Source organism: Mauremys mutica, chromosome 3 (assembly GCF_020497125.1).
Source record: "Mauremys mutica isolate MM-2020 ecotype Southern chromosome 3, ASM2049712v1, whole genome shotgun sequence".
Lineage (NCBI taxonomy): Eukaryota > Metazoa > Chordata > Testudines > Geoemydidae > Mauremys > Mauremys mutica.
Genome location: NC_059074.1, coordinates 174,211,527 through 174,226,524, shown reverse-complemented (window position 1 = coordinate 174,226,524; position 14,998 = coordinate 174,211,527). Strand labels below are relative to the sequence as shown.

At 42.7% G+C, this 14,998-nt stretch overlaps 1 protein-coding gene across 1 annotated transcript; it reads right to left on the bottom strand.

The window, feature by feature from the left end:
* Positions 1 to 376: 376 nt before the first annotated feature.
* Positions 377 to 3,958, bottom strand: SIX3 (SIX homeobox 3). Its single transcript, XM_045011288.1, has 2 exons — positions 3,195 to 3,958; positions 377 to 667 (listed from the first exon to the last, which is right to left on the bottom strand). The coding sequence occupies exons 1-2, from the start codon at positions 3,956 to 3,958 to the stop codon at positions 475 to 477; spliced, it is 957 nt and encodes a 318-aa protein (XP_044867223.1). The 3' UTR covers positions 377 to 474.
* Positions 3,959 to 14,998: the final 11,040 nt, after the last annotated feature.

The following is a 14,998-nucleotide window of genomic DNA, read 5'->3' as shown; positions in this document are numbered from 1 at the left end:
TTTTATTTTTATTGTTTTTATACAAATTCGATCGGAGTTTTTGTTTGTTTGTTTGTTTTTTGTTTTTGTTTCTTTACTATAGAGAATATTTTTCCCAGATACAAATTTAATCATCAGCATCATCATTATCATGCAAGTGGGTGAAATGCGTCCATGGAAAAGCGCAAAGGATAAATCGTGCTTGTCCTAAAAAGAATGCAATTGTCACTTTTTTAATATAATTATTATTATTTCCCCCCGCTGCAGCCTCAGTATCAGCGACTGTCTGTTGAAGTTTTAGCTCCATCTCTTGGTGGCGGCGGTGGCTGTTGGTGGTGGCGGTGGATTCTCTTTTTGTTTATTTGTTTGCTATTGTTTACGCGTTTGCTTTGCGTTTCTCTTGCTGAGTGTGTGTCTGTGTGTCCTGATTCTGGGGCCGTTGGTCTGGGTCGGGGAGCGGGTGCTTGGCTGGTTGGTTTGGGTTGTTTGCCGGTATCATACATCACATTCCGAGTCGCTGGAGGTTACCGAGAGGATGGAGGTCCCCGTCTCGGCTCGTTCTGTCAAACTGGAGACGCTGGTGGTAGGACTGGCCGCCGTGGACGGAGACTCGGCCGAGTTGTGTGTAGGGCAGCCGGGCTCTGCCAGCGACCGCATGCCGCTCTGTCCTATCGCCTGGTGCTGGAGCCTGCATCGCACGGGGAGACAAAACAACGACACAGTCCTTCTGAGAGAGGAAGCGCGAGCCTCGGGCAGCTCCCCTCTTTCCCCTGCCCTTGCAAACGCACCTCCGCAAACAAACACTCACCAAACAAACAGCCTCCCTCTGCAGCGGGCTCCAGCCACATCCCCCCGCTTCTCTAGGGCTCACAGCCCCACGCCCGATCACCTCCTCAGCTCAGCCTGCCTGGCTTTTCCATAGCGCCCTGCAATGTATAGAGCGCTATGCCCGTGCACCGTGTACACACATCCATATGCATGCGTGTGTATACAGGCCATCAAGGTTCAATGAGTGAACCTCTCTCTCGCGCGCTCTCTCTCCGTCTTGTTTTGGTAAAGCTGTCGGCCGTGAACTGCATTGCCTCGGCTTCCTGTCACCGCAGCTGCAGACAGCCTCTTGCAAGTGTTTCAAAACAGATCGGAGAAAGCCCACTTCAGATATGATCGGGTGAAGCTCAGATATAAATAGACAGATCACAACTTTTAAAAAGCATGATGGGGGGGGACTCATGTATTGCGCCTGAGATTTTGTTTAAAATCTCCCTCTTTGTCGTCTTCCCCCCCTACTAGTCCATTTTTCCACCATAGACACCAGGGTATTGTGGGCCTAATCTAAACTAAGACAATATATGCGCGTTTATCAAACGCACAGTGGATATGGAAAGCTACAAAGAGTGTTCTGTAGTAGAGAAGAATTTCAGCTGAAACTGACTTATCTTGTCTGATTATATATATATAATCAGACAAGAGAGAGAGGTTCATATATATATAACATTTTTTTAAATCTGTAAAGAAATACACTGGTGCTCTGGAGAAGGGGTGGGGGAAGCAACATCTCCCAAGTATTTAGGGAAACATCTATAATGCATTTTTTCTGTCCCTCTAAAACGGAGAACGTTTAATTTCAAGTCTGATTTCGTTTTGAAAAACAAAAACTAAACAAAAGACTCCAAACTGGGGTCCCTCGCAATGTCAACACACGGGAAGGCATTTGATTTTAAATAGACAAAATAAATAAAACAAAATAAAAATATTCAATTTGCATCATCGTATTCTGAACATTCTCCTGCGCTTGGTTATTCGGTTCTAAAGACAGAGAAAAATTAATTCAAGTAAAAGGGAGAGAAGCTAAAAGTCCTGAACTGGCCAGCCATTCACAACGCATAACAAACACTCTCAGTGTTTATCACAACGCACTCCTCAGTCAACTGCTTCCCACCAGAGCATTTTTCCATTTCAATGTCTGCAAAGAGCAGAGAAATGTCTATCGCTTTAAAATTTCCAGTCATTTTAAAATTGTTGAATTTTGGCGTGTTTGGTTATTTTCTCCCATTACAATTCCTGGTGTATTCTTTCCGCTGTCAACAGCGTTCAGTCAACAAAAGCATCCGTATGCAACTTCTGTTTATTTACTGTACTAAGCAGCTCTGCCTTCCATTTGATGGAAATCAAATAGTGAAGCAGTTGCAGTTTGTATTTTTTTCAGGACTCCGAATCACCAGTACCAACAGTACAATTAAAAGGAATTTGGGGGAGACAATATCAAAAAAGAACAGGAAGTTCTATTTACACACTTCCAGCGATAATGAAATGTATTTTTTTAAATCAGTCTGTAAAGCTCGTTGAAAGGTCTATTTTAAATTTTAAAATAATGTATAAAAACTACGTTGAGACCAAACAGGAAATAGCTGAATTTAAGGTTTGGTTTCAGTGGACACTTTAGACACAAACACATACACAACACACACACACTATATTATACGCACACCAATAGCTAATCATTCTGTGTACATTTATAAATATAAATGCGAAAGAAAATGCATTTCTGTGCCTCAGCGCTTTCCCCTATTTTTCCTTCTGAGGCAAATTAGTTTGTTTGTTTTTTATAATTAATAAGAACAATAGGAGAACAGCTGCCTTCTTTGCAGAAGCACACTTTGAATTATGATGTTTGTTTAAACTGTTTAGTGTGTGTGTGTGTGGAGGGGGCGGGCAGATTCCACTAAAATGTGCCAACACGAGTGACATTTAAAAATAATACATCAAGCGTAGTATTGTGTGGCTTCCCGTCACTTTTACCAATCCACAAGGACAGGAGAGACCATTCACTGCACTTTGGGGAGGCCGCGTGTAAACCGACTAACGCACACACCGGTTTAGAAAGAAGGAAAGTCTTTTTTTAAAAGAATAGACTCATGGACACCCCGGTATACGTGTGTGTGTGCGAATAAACTTTGTTCTGGCAAGCAGCGAAGGCTTCCTGGTGCTGTGCTTCACAACAACTCCTGTGCCGGCTGCATCTTTGCAGCTGGAGCAAACAGATTGGTATGCAGGACTCGGCTTGATTCTTTATTAATTATTATTAAATATAAACAAACAAACTCCCCCACCGCTGGGGCCCAAAGAAAGAACTGCGAGAGCACTACCAGTCCTAGAAATCAGCCCAGCCCTGCCTCTCGCTCTCCTCCCAGGGTGGGGGTGCCGTGTGCACTGACCTGTTTTTAGCAGCGGCTGCTCTGTCTCTTTGCCTTCGGTTTTTGAACCAGTTGCCTACTTGCGTGGGGGTGAGGCCGGTGGCCTGCGCCAGTTCCCTTTTCTTGCTGGGGTTGGGGTAGGGGTCTTGCAGGTACCACTCCCTGAGGAGGCTGCGAGTCCTCTCCTTGAAGCAGTGCGTCTTCTGCTCTCCATCCCAGATGGTCCTGGGCAGCGGGAACTTCTTTCTCACCCTGTATTTATCAACCGGCCCTAGCGGGCGACCCCTCAGCTTCTCGGCCTCCTGGTAATGCGCTTCGAGCCACATGGCCTGCAGCTTGCCATGGGACTCCTTGGTGAATTTGTGGTTCTCCAGGATGTGATAGAGGTCTCGGAAGTTGCCGGTGTGGAAGGCCACAACCGCCCGGGCTCTGAGGATTGACTCGTGCTTGTTGATGGCCTCGCATGCCCCTGGCGCCACGGGCAGCGACCAGAGGAACCTCCCCAGCCGCTCGATGTCTCCAGTCTCCTCCAGCGTCTCGCAGACACTGGCCACTTGTTCCGGGGAGAAGTTGAGTGTGGGCAGCTGAAACATTGACAACTCTTCTTGCGGTCCCCTGGAGCTGCCTCCTCCGCCGCCGCCAGCACCGGGGCTGCAGCCCGTGCTGCTGCTGCTGCTGCTGCTGCTGCTACTGGCGAGAAGTAAGGAGCGGTGATGCGGGTCGGTGGTGAAGTTTGGCAAGAAGAAATGGGTGGGATAAAGCTCTAAAGGGGACCTGAAAACCATGGGATGACCTGAGAGAGGGGGAAATAAATCAAGGAGAAAAGAAAGAAAGGCAGGCAGAAGGGAGAAAAGGACACACACACCCCGCACGCATCCACACACACACACAGCCACACAGCCACATAGAGACACACAGCCACACACACACACGCACGCACGCACGCGCACACACACACACACACACACACACCAACCCAGCACCGCCACCGAGTCAAGATTCAATGATTCAACAGCAATCGCCCTAATGACAACAGCCTCATAATATCTCCCCTAAATCCACAGTGAGTGCAGCATTGAAACATTTTGTTTCGCTTTTCTATTGGTCTTCTGAGTGTCGTTGTGGCGTTGCCATGGCACCCCCTGCCAATCACTGTCAGCCCTGCCAATCATTAGTGAGTACGTAAGAAAGGTTTTTACCACTTCGCGCAAATGCACGGGGGGAAGGGAAGCAGGGTGGTTAGTGGAAAAGGATTTTTTTTTCGTATCTTTTCAACTCTTAATCTCAGCACTTCCCCTTCTCTCCGTCTCTCCCCCTCCACACCCCTCCTAAATAAGGGATCAAATAATGCGAAAAGCAGTGTGCACATATTTGTTGAATGGGATGAGCAATTAGAGGGTGGAATATTATTGTGATCTTAACGAGCCTCGTTAAAGCTAAAGGAGATATAGGGGGGAAGTAAATGGGCCAGGCTGGGATACACGTTCGGATAAAGGGCTCCTAACTGAGACAATTTACACATGATTTGCACGTAGTTTCACTTCATTCTGCCTATCTGAACACTAATAGTGCCGAGGAAGAAAAGAAAGATGAGATCATTAGACCCATCCTCATGCCGGTGACCCTCCCAGAAGCAGCACACACAGTACGTCCTGGGTTTAGCTCTGGTTCCCTCAAGAATTTCTCCCCCGCCCTTCACTTAACAGGGTACCTGCTAAAATCCAAGTTTAACGGGATCTGCAGAGTCCCCTGCAGGGCTGCAGCGCTGCCAGGAGCATCCGTGCTCTGAACGGGCCCTGTCTGCGGGCTTTAAGTTAGAGAAAAGCACTCCGAGTAACTGGCATGATAAACCCTCTTCCGCCTTTCTTTTTCAGCTAAATACCGCTCTTTGCCTTGGTTCCTTCTCTTCCTCTGCTTTTCTCTCCCTTTCTCTTTTTTCTTTTCTCTCTGTTTTTCTTTCATTCCTTCTTTTCGCACATCCCTCTTGTTTATCCTCTCATTTTGCTTTCTTCTCATCTAGCCACTCGCGTACGTGCCGACCACCGTTTTAACATATATCTCCTCCTTTACATACAATTTCTGCCCCAAACGTTGGGGAAAAGAAAGAAACACATTTGAAGATTAAATTAAATGTGTGGGGTTTTTTTTAAAGTGTGGGCAAAGAAAGTCTACTTGCAGTTTTAACTTTATATTACTCCAACTGCTAGCTAGGCTCCTCGATCTTGCTCCCATGCAACTATATTTATTATTAGGTATGTTGCTTTTAAGAAGATTTAATCAGCATCTTGAGCTGGTAACTCTTTTGTTTAGTTTCTGTAGCTATGGAAGTGTGATTTACAGAGATTTGTACGGGTCATGGACGTCTTTCCAGACTTACTGTGTATATTTAGACAGGACTTTGCTTGGTGTTAAAAAGTGTATATTTTGAATAGGTTCACACACAGTAGCAAACAATACCGACATTGTAAAGGCATGTACAACGAGTATTGAAACGCAGCATCCAGACTTCAACTAATCTGCCCTCAATAAAGCTGAAATAATTATCCTAAGCCGCCTTTCTAGAAGAAAAATCATTGAGGAATTCAAAACTTTTTTAAAGATCTTTTCTGCATTCCGATGCAGATCTAGGGGTGAGGAATGGAGCCCAAACTATTTTCAGACATCAATGGAGGGAAGAGAGGGGGAAGAGATATTACAATTAAAATGTGAAAACATAGCGTGACTTGGCCTATCCGAAGGATAATAATAATGCTGCTCTGGGTGGTAGAAGTTCTTTAGCTGGACTCCGAACTGGTGGTGATCCCTTTCACAGCGCACTCCTCATGAAATAATTCCAAGTGGCAGATGAATAGGTCCAGTTGGAAGAGCTGCTGGACTGGAAGAACCTCGTTGAATTACACATTCATCACATTTTCACTAAACTGTCATCGGTGTGCTCTGTTATTCATCATGAAAATAACTCGCCCTCTTAATTTTTAGTGATCTGCTTAAACACTTCTGTTAACATACTTGGGGGGGACTTTTTTCGTCTCTCCCCTCCCTTTCTGGCTCATATTTCCAGTGACACAGCTAAGGAAGCAAAGAGACGACTCAGCCCCTCCACCAATCGACTTGAAAGTATTAATTGTACAACAATATGTTTAGCCAAAGATTTTAATACAGAAAAAATCTTTCCTTTGTAATCTGTTCCTTTTATGTAAAGGATTATAAAAGGTGGGGGGGGGGCGATTCCTGCGAGGGTTTCTTAATGTTTGATTCAATTTTCTTAAAGCTGAACATTAAACTACCCCAAAAATTCATTTCAAGGGTCATATCAAAAAGGCCCTTCTTGTTTTCTAGTCTTCCACACAATCATATTCTGTTCACATGCTTAGACGATGCTCCTGGTATTAGGATTCCTGGTGAACTTTGCAAAGCTACAAAAACTCACACCAGAATCTGCCTTAGCTTGTTTCAGGTATAATCCGAGCCCAACAAACTGCTTTTCTACTGAGAATTCTGTCTGCAAAAGATGTGTTCTGGGCTGAATCTCAAACCATGATTAGATTAAAAAAACAACAACCCCAACTGATGTGCCTATTAGCTAATACGAAGGTCTTAACAGAGCTCTGCGTGTCTTACAGCATAAGCGATATTTCAGCCCGGGAGCTATTGCACAGTTGGATCCAACATCCTAAAATGTTTGAGGATACTGAAGCAGCTAACTCACCAAAGCGAGTTACTATGGCACGATATACATTAGACAAATCTTGGGAACGGGACTCGGTGTTTTCCTAGCGTAGCCGGTGATTCAGTTCTCCCCTAAGCCTGTTAGGGACACATTCTCATGTCCTTAAATGTACAAGCAGATAATTGTTGGCGCTCTATCTTTGTGTGAGGAGGCCAGGGTGTAAATGGCTTTTAATGACTGCAGCTGCTGGCTGAAAACTGTCAATGGAATTGGCTAATTCAGAGCCCCCGAATCTTGCGAGCTCTCTGCATAGTGCCGCTGAATCCGGACGAGCTGAACTAGAGTTACTGTCGAGGGGAGAGATACGAAGCCATGATCGCCAGCAGCAGGGAACGCAAACAGGAGGACCGGGAAAGCAAACCCCTCTCGACTCGGAAAATCCTTTCCGGATCCTGTAAGTTTCTTATTCACACACTCAAGACCCGCAGGGAAGAGTCTCGGTTTTGTTGTGACCCCCCCCACCCACAATTCCCTACTCACTCGGTGGCTTAGGCGTCCGAGGAAATGATAAGAGTTTTCTCCTTCCTGATAGACATCTTTACAGTGCTGGGGGGATCTTGGTAGCTAAACTCCATTTAAACTTAATCTTATTGTATCCCACATGATTCATTGTTTTAACTCATATAATGCCATGTGGCTTTGCGGGGAAGAGCCGGAGAGAATTTTGTTTTCCTCTCTGCTGCACCAAGATATGCAGGTCAAGTTATGGGTCTCTCTGTTCAGCGCGCTGCTGTTTCCAGCCTGCCCCGTTTCGGGGGTACCTTTTGTGGGAGAGAAAGGAGAGGTGGGCTCTTGATTTTACTGCTTGCTTTGATTTGTAGCTCTTACTAGCTTCTGGTTTTCTGCTGCCCCCCAGTAAGTGCCCCCTAAGCCTGACTCGAGAATGACTCACTCGGCGCTCCGGAGTGTTTTGGTTCAAACAGGGGTTCGGTGCCATATCTCATGTGCCTGGTCACCTTCTAGGTAGAGGGAAATACAGTATCATGAGGCCGAGGCGGGTGAAATTAAGAGAGGGGCAGAGAGAAGCAGGCAGGTAAAGGAGAACTGATCACATCCATCTATTTTTTATTAGGATTGAATTGAATTTTTGTCATTGGTAAGGTGGCAAGTGTCGACAATATTGTACAGCTGCTTTATTTGAAATTATCCTCCCTTTTTAAAGCCACGGTTTCCCAAGATAAATGACCGCGTATTTGATGTCTGTGTCAGAGCTGCCCGTTCGGCTCCTGTAATTCAATCCTGAAGATGTAACGAGTGCAGTATATGCTGTGTAAAAATGTGGGCAAATCATTTTTAACGGTTTTGGTGGGTGTGAGAGGCAGGCCCGGTATTTTATTACTTGCCCCAAACAATACCAAAGCTACGAGATTAACCTCTCCCCCTCCTTTGGGTAAACGCGTCCATTGGTGAAAAATATGAAATATTTATTTGGGAAGGGAATTAAGGAATTAAATTTGTTGCAGTTCCAAAGTCCAGAGTTCTTTAAGCAGCAAACTTTTTCGATTAGGCGTTTAGCTCAAAAGTGAACGGCAGTGCAGTATGTTTCCTAACGATAAACTCACATTCCTAATTTTGAAAGTGTCTGTTTAGCAGCATAAGCAGACATACCTCATCTTGCTTCTGAATTAAATACAACTCTTAATGATGCAGCATTATCAACAAGGGACACTTGATTGATTGATTGATCTAGGTATGATATATGTGCTGTACATCTAAATTAAATATTAAGTGAAATACTTAGCTCTAATTAGAAAATGTAACCTAGCAATGAAAAGTAGGAGAAATAAATTACAGAGGGAGAAAAAAGCCCTTGAGCCTATAAAATGTTACAGTGATGGAAGTAGCATGTTTAACAGTCATGTGTACAGATGCTGACATATTAACAACAACCAGCAACACTGAAATGATTGACATGTCATTAAGCCATCAGGCTGATTTTAATAATTCTGTCAAAACCAGAACATTTTAGTCAAGTTTTTTTATTTCCTTTCTTTCTTATTTTTCAGTACACTAACCCCAAGAAAACATAATTAGGTTGGGGGGGGGGAGAAGAAGGAGATAGGAAACTGTCAAGGATTTACCAAAAACAAACAAACAAACAAACAAACAAAAAACACCCTAAAAACCCAACCCTCTCCGGGAGATGAGGTTTCCGAAGAGAGCTGGGTTTCTTCTTCTGCGATTGTGCCGTCACAAGGTAAACAACCACACAGTTGCCTCAACTTTCCCCTTTAATAAAAAGTTCCTGGTGTGACGGAAAATCTGAATATTTTATCAATCTCTTTTAGTGACCCTCATTAGGTGGGCATCCTGCAAAGGCCCTGGCGTTATAAGAAAGCTGCCCAATCAGAGCATTTGCACGCCTTGTTAGCGATGGTTAATGAAGCTTCCCCATACACTGAAAGAAAGGCCCCCTCAATGTAGATTTACCTTATGTCAACTCGTTACTTCTAATGAATCGCATCAAAATTCTTCCTTGAATGGGACTAAAGCACACAGAACCTGCAGCCCCCTGGATTCCGCCCCCCCTTCTCTTTCTTAAAGAAGAGTTTACACATGCCAGACAGCAGAGCATCTGAGAGCTAGGTGACAACGTGCATTTCTTGGAATGGAAAAATATATATACTCGCCTATGTACTATCAGAGCAAAGCCCCCAGGGCACCATGGATGTGGCCCCTGAAAACTAGTGCAATCAAACATTCCTTAAGAAAACATTTATTGAAATGATTCGGACACACTCTGCCTGTGCCTTCTGAAGTGCACACACACTGCAAGGTGAGGTGTATCAAATTATGGACGCTTCGCTGCTGTCAGGTATACATTTGCTCTTTGCCTGTGATTTGGAGCCCTTGCGCCCTTCCTCCCTCTGGGCTAGCACTTTAAAATCAATTAGTATGTTCAATTCTTGAGGTAAATTATTCAAACAAATGTTTGGAAGACCCCAAGGGAGAATTTGGCCATAACAAAAGGTTTGATTAGCTTTATTTACCCCAAAAGCAACAAAGGCACAGGGCTGGGAGAACAATCCACTACATCAGTGCCTGCCCAATTAAATGAAAGTAATTAGCTTCTTCCTGAAAATCCTATCTTTAAAATAAAATGGGGGGGGGAGAGAGAGAGAGAGAATCGGGTGTTGTGTGATATTTGTAGCACCAGGATTTTTTTTAAACTCTTACCCACTAGAATTTTTGCTCGATCTAAACAACAGAAAACCCATAATACAGATTATAACATTCACTGATTCTAATCCATTATCTGCCCGCCACACTGTCTATCTATTGATTCCCATATGCTTTCCATGGCTCTCAGTGACTGAGCAAAGCTACAACAGGGCAAGACACTGCTTGAACTATACCTAACAATTGCAAGACTGCGCCTGTTGTAAACATGAAGTGTTCCCAGCTTTACCATTCAGCTGTGAACAAACAAAAAGTAAATAAATTGGGCTATAAATTGTAACTAAAAAATGAGCTTGCATTCTGCGAAAAAACAGAGAGAGAGAGAGAGATTCCCGAGAAACATCTATTTGGAGCCCTTTCCCTTTTGTCCCCCTGCTTATGTACTTCTAGCACATTTCAAGATCATCACCGAGCTCAGCATAGATCTACAAAGAAAGGTTCTTCTCTCTTGCCTTAACTTTTACAACCTCTGCAAACTCTGGCGAGCAGAGCTAGCGAGCATTAGCTCGCCAGTTTGTGGCCCTGTGCCTGCAGGAGGCTCTCTTCCCAGGAAGAGCCTGCGGACCCAGGCTGTTCACGAAGGACGAGCTACAAATGTTGTTTCTTAACTCTGCACCCCAGAAGACAAGAGTTCGAACTTTTTCAAGGATCCTCGGGAAGGGAAGGTAAGGTATATTTGGAACGAGATCACCCTCTGATGGCCTCATCCATAATATAATGTGCATGCGTGTGTATGTGTGATATGACCTCACCTGAAAATGACTAAAGAGAGAGAAGAAATAGGGACATCAACCTGATTTTTAAAAATTGTTCTTAAAAGAATGTAGTAGAAACAACGTGTCAGAAACCAGAAAACAGATGGGTCTGAGCCCCAAGAGAGCATTTTGGCTTGTCCTTTTCCTTTTTAACTTTTCTGTCCTGAACACTGCTCCACCTTGCCAAACAATGGGCAATAGGCATCTACACGGTTAAATAAACTATTCCCCCCCCCTTAAAAAAAAAGGAGAGAAGCCAGAGGATATGCAGGAGATAAACTCAATTCCTTTTATATACAACCCGGAAATAATCCATTCCGAGTTTGGACTGGGTTGGTGAGGTCCAAATAATGGCTTATTTTTTTAGATTTCATTTGCTTTAACTAAGACTGCCTTTAAACTCGAAATAAACAAACGATCTATTGGCCTGGTAAGACCTTCTCAAGCTAATATGTGAAACTTTAAATAACAGCAGGTACAAATTTGCCCTACTTAAGGCTATAAATGATACAGAAATTCAAGTGCCTAAGAAGTTGGCCTTGCACTATAAGGAAATTGCACTATACATAACCAATTATTTATCATTTTTACTGAAAGTATCAAATTCTCCTTAATGATGGCATAGGTGAAGTTGTTTCAAACTGACCAAAATGGGCATTATTCTTTATCATGTAAATTATCATTCACTTGACCCCAAGTTAGTGGAAATGCTTATACGTGGATCACACTGAAACTTATTTAAACCACAGAACTAAACAAATATTTGACAAAATCGGAGGCAGCAAATTAAGGTAAATAGAATTCTTCAATTAAAAAGTGGAAGGTTTTAAGAAGTTTTAACTAAAATCTTTGATCATTGTGACAAACTTTAAGAATCAGGAATTTTAAAAAAATATTAAACTTATGCTTTCTAGATGTCACAAGAAATGTATGTAATCTCCCAGCACAAGAGTAAAAGAACAAAAAACATATGAACCATAGGAGTGTTAGATAATAAAAGACCTCCAAGTAACAATTACTCTAATACTTATTTTAAAATAGTAAAGGAAATTTTAAAAGATATTTAACACTCGTGTACAACAAAAATGAAGGTTTGATAAAGAAGATGCCGCTTGCAGTTGCTATTTGATTGGATAAATATACTTTTGGCATGGAGTGACATGATGTTATTTTGACACAAAATGAAAAAGTTACTGCAGCTATAAAGACATAGATAAGATAAATAAACTCATTTATAAATGAGTGGGCACATGTAGTATGAAATCAGAGAGTCAATGGCGTACAACGTAATGCAGGAAAATACACCATAGGTACAGCGCTGATCTAAGGTAAGTTTAATTTTTAACTCCTAGAGATTATTGGAAATCAAATAAAAATTCGACATGCATTGACCCATTAGAGGATTTAGCAGTGAGGAGCGAGAGATTTTCCAGGGCTTTTGTCACTAATGTTTCAATGCTTTGCACTAACTTTAAGAAAGTGTCAGTAGAATAACAAATTGAGGGCATGAAAGGCCATAGAGAGAAAGCAAGCAAGGATGCTCTTGACTTCTTAGCAGTTGCTTAGAAAGGAACTCGAGCTTAATATGAGGACTTAATCAGTGGATAGCACAAAGCTGGGAAAAGGGGAAGAAAAAAGTTGGACTCAGCACGTGCAGTTTGGTCAAGTCGCTTGATTAAGCAGTGAATAAAAAACTCCAAGGCTCAGAGCCTTTCAGTGCAAAATCACCTTCTGCCTTCAACTTTTCTAAACTGACATGAAGCCGCCACTGACAAAAACTATATTCAAGCAAGAAACCTGGGAGTGGCAGGGTAAGTCTTTAAAAAGAAATGTGTATTTCATTGAAGGAATAGGTGTTCTAATATCACACACACACACACACACACAATGTGTGTACAAGGATGGATGTACACGTGTGTGTGGTTTGTATGTCATAATATAAATTATGATATATTTATGTAGCTATATTTGCTGGTATGTATAGAAAAATCTATATATCTATGCATCCATACATACACTTGTTATATACACACATACAGATCCATATATTATGTATATGATAGATAGATATAGTATAATTTAGCCATTTAATAGACCTAGAGAAGTAGATTTTCTCAGAAGATGCTGTTATCAGACTCACTCCTTCCTTAAGAAACAGCTGATTTTAAAAGCCAAGCTGTAAAGATTTTTAACAGCTTAGCGAATATCACAGATAAGAAAAATCTGGAAGATGCTACTAGGATATCAGATTTTAATGGGCTTCTTCACTGGTGAAGGGAAACTTCATTCTGTTCCCTGTACGTATAATGATGTAGACAGACTTCGATATATACTCCATTTAATCTTTCTGTGTGACAGAGCTGTTTAAGTGTATACCATGCCTACATTCTTTGTATCAAGACCAAAAGGATGCATTGTTGAAAAAAAAGCGATTCAAAATCTTTCATCTGATAGAAACGATCCAGCAACTGTGAGGCAGCTCCAGTACAATGGTTCTGTCTACATAATAGTATCTGATAAAAATACAGCGTGTCAGTGCAACAAAAAGTTAAAAGTCTTAAACGTTTCCATCTCATATATTGTATGTAGTCAATAATATGGCAACCCTGCCTGTCCCCCCACTCCATCTGGTACACGGGGGCACTTTAAAATCGAGGACGTTGTGTTTGAAATCCCGGGTTCTAGGCACAGAAAGAGGGGCGCAATAGCTTTCTTACCTGCTGCAAGGTAAGTTAAGCGAGAGCGATTAAAGGTGTAATGACCATAGGGTAAATATTCATTAGGAAGAGGAGATTCCTCTTCTAAGACCTTGTTTATTTTATTTGGAATTCAATATCCTATAGCCTAATCTATTACCAAGACCAAAGATTTAGAGGGAGAATATATCTACCTAATATTTTCTTTTTTTTCAGACACTTTCTTCAGTGGGATAACAAAAATATGAATCATATGCACGTTATTGTCCTTTGCTGCAAGAGAAGAGCGCTATTTACCAAACCCCAAAATGTGAAGCAGAGAACAGTTGACTAATGTAGTTAGCAACTCTGCCTGAGGTAGAAGCATTTAGCTAGCTAACTGGGAGGGTGTTTTGCTGCTCATTCAATCCAGTGAGATGGAGTTTTCCTCCTAAACTGCTCTCCCCGAAGAGTAGTAGCTCTTTTCCCTAGAGCAGCCATGAGCAGCTGAGGATGGCGCTCATGTGTCTTAATAGGGTCACAAAGGAGGTTTTAGTCTTTTTAATTTCCAGGCACAAGAAGTAACGTAGAATTCTTGCTTTATCTCATATAAATAAATAAATGCAACAATTAAAAACAATGGCACATCTGGCTTGTGAGATCTGCCCCAGTGTTTCTGTCCAGTTTATTTTTATCAATAGGATGGTTGCTTGATTATGAAATTTCCTTTTGGGCTGGGTTACACCCTGACAGCCAAGCGTGAGTAGGGCGCACCAAGCTGCCTCCTAGCCCCCATGACACGCAAATGCATAGCCCTGAAGATCTGAGGCAGGAAACGAACAAATTGCCTGATGTGACCTTCAGGGAGTACATTTCAACTGCTAAACATCAAGAAAGTGCTTCTCTCGCTTGCAGGCGCCATATTAATGCAGGGAGCTGCTGAGCTGGGGAGGGGCCAGTAAGGGGGGGGGGGAGGGAAGGGAAAGCAGTTTCACAGTTGGACAGTTGATCTAGTTTTACACAGTTGTTAATTCAGACTGGACGAACTCTCGACGGCTGCACGGGAACAGCGGTGCTTACTGAGTTCTCTCTCCCCTCGAGAGACTGGGCTTTATAATAGTCATCTCTGCCCTGGGACCCCACTTTGCAAAACAGCCCTACCGCTCTTTTTTAAAACAATGCCTTAAAGCACACCCTGAAACTGGAAGCACTGAGATAGCACGTCCTTGTGTGAGACAATGTCTGACTCTGCAGGGTTAGCCTCGCTCTTTTTTTTATTAATCACTTTTCAGAAATTCTAACCGGTCCTCAGGCAATAGTCCAAAGTCATTCATAAAACAACGATTGTGATAAATAAACCGATCAAATTCCCTCTCCGTCCCCCACACGCCCTACCCCGATTTTGCTAAAATCTTTGCCTTGTTGAGACCGACACGATGAGGCTGGGTCCTTATTTTAGGAAAGGGAACTTTCCCCTCCATGCTG

Coding starts and splice junctions, on each gene's coding strand:
- SIX3 (XM_045011288.1), bottom strand. CDS start 3,958: ATGGTTTTCAGGTCCCCTTTAGAGCTTTATCCCACCCATTTCTTCTTG. Junction 668..3,194: donor GCAGCCGCTGCTAAAAACAG/GTCAGTGCACAC, acceptor CGTGCGATGCAG/GCTCCAGCACCAGGCGATAG.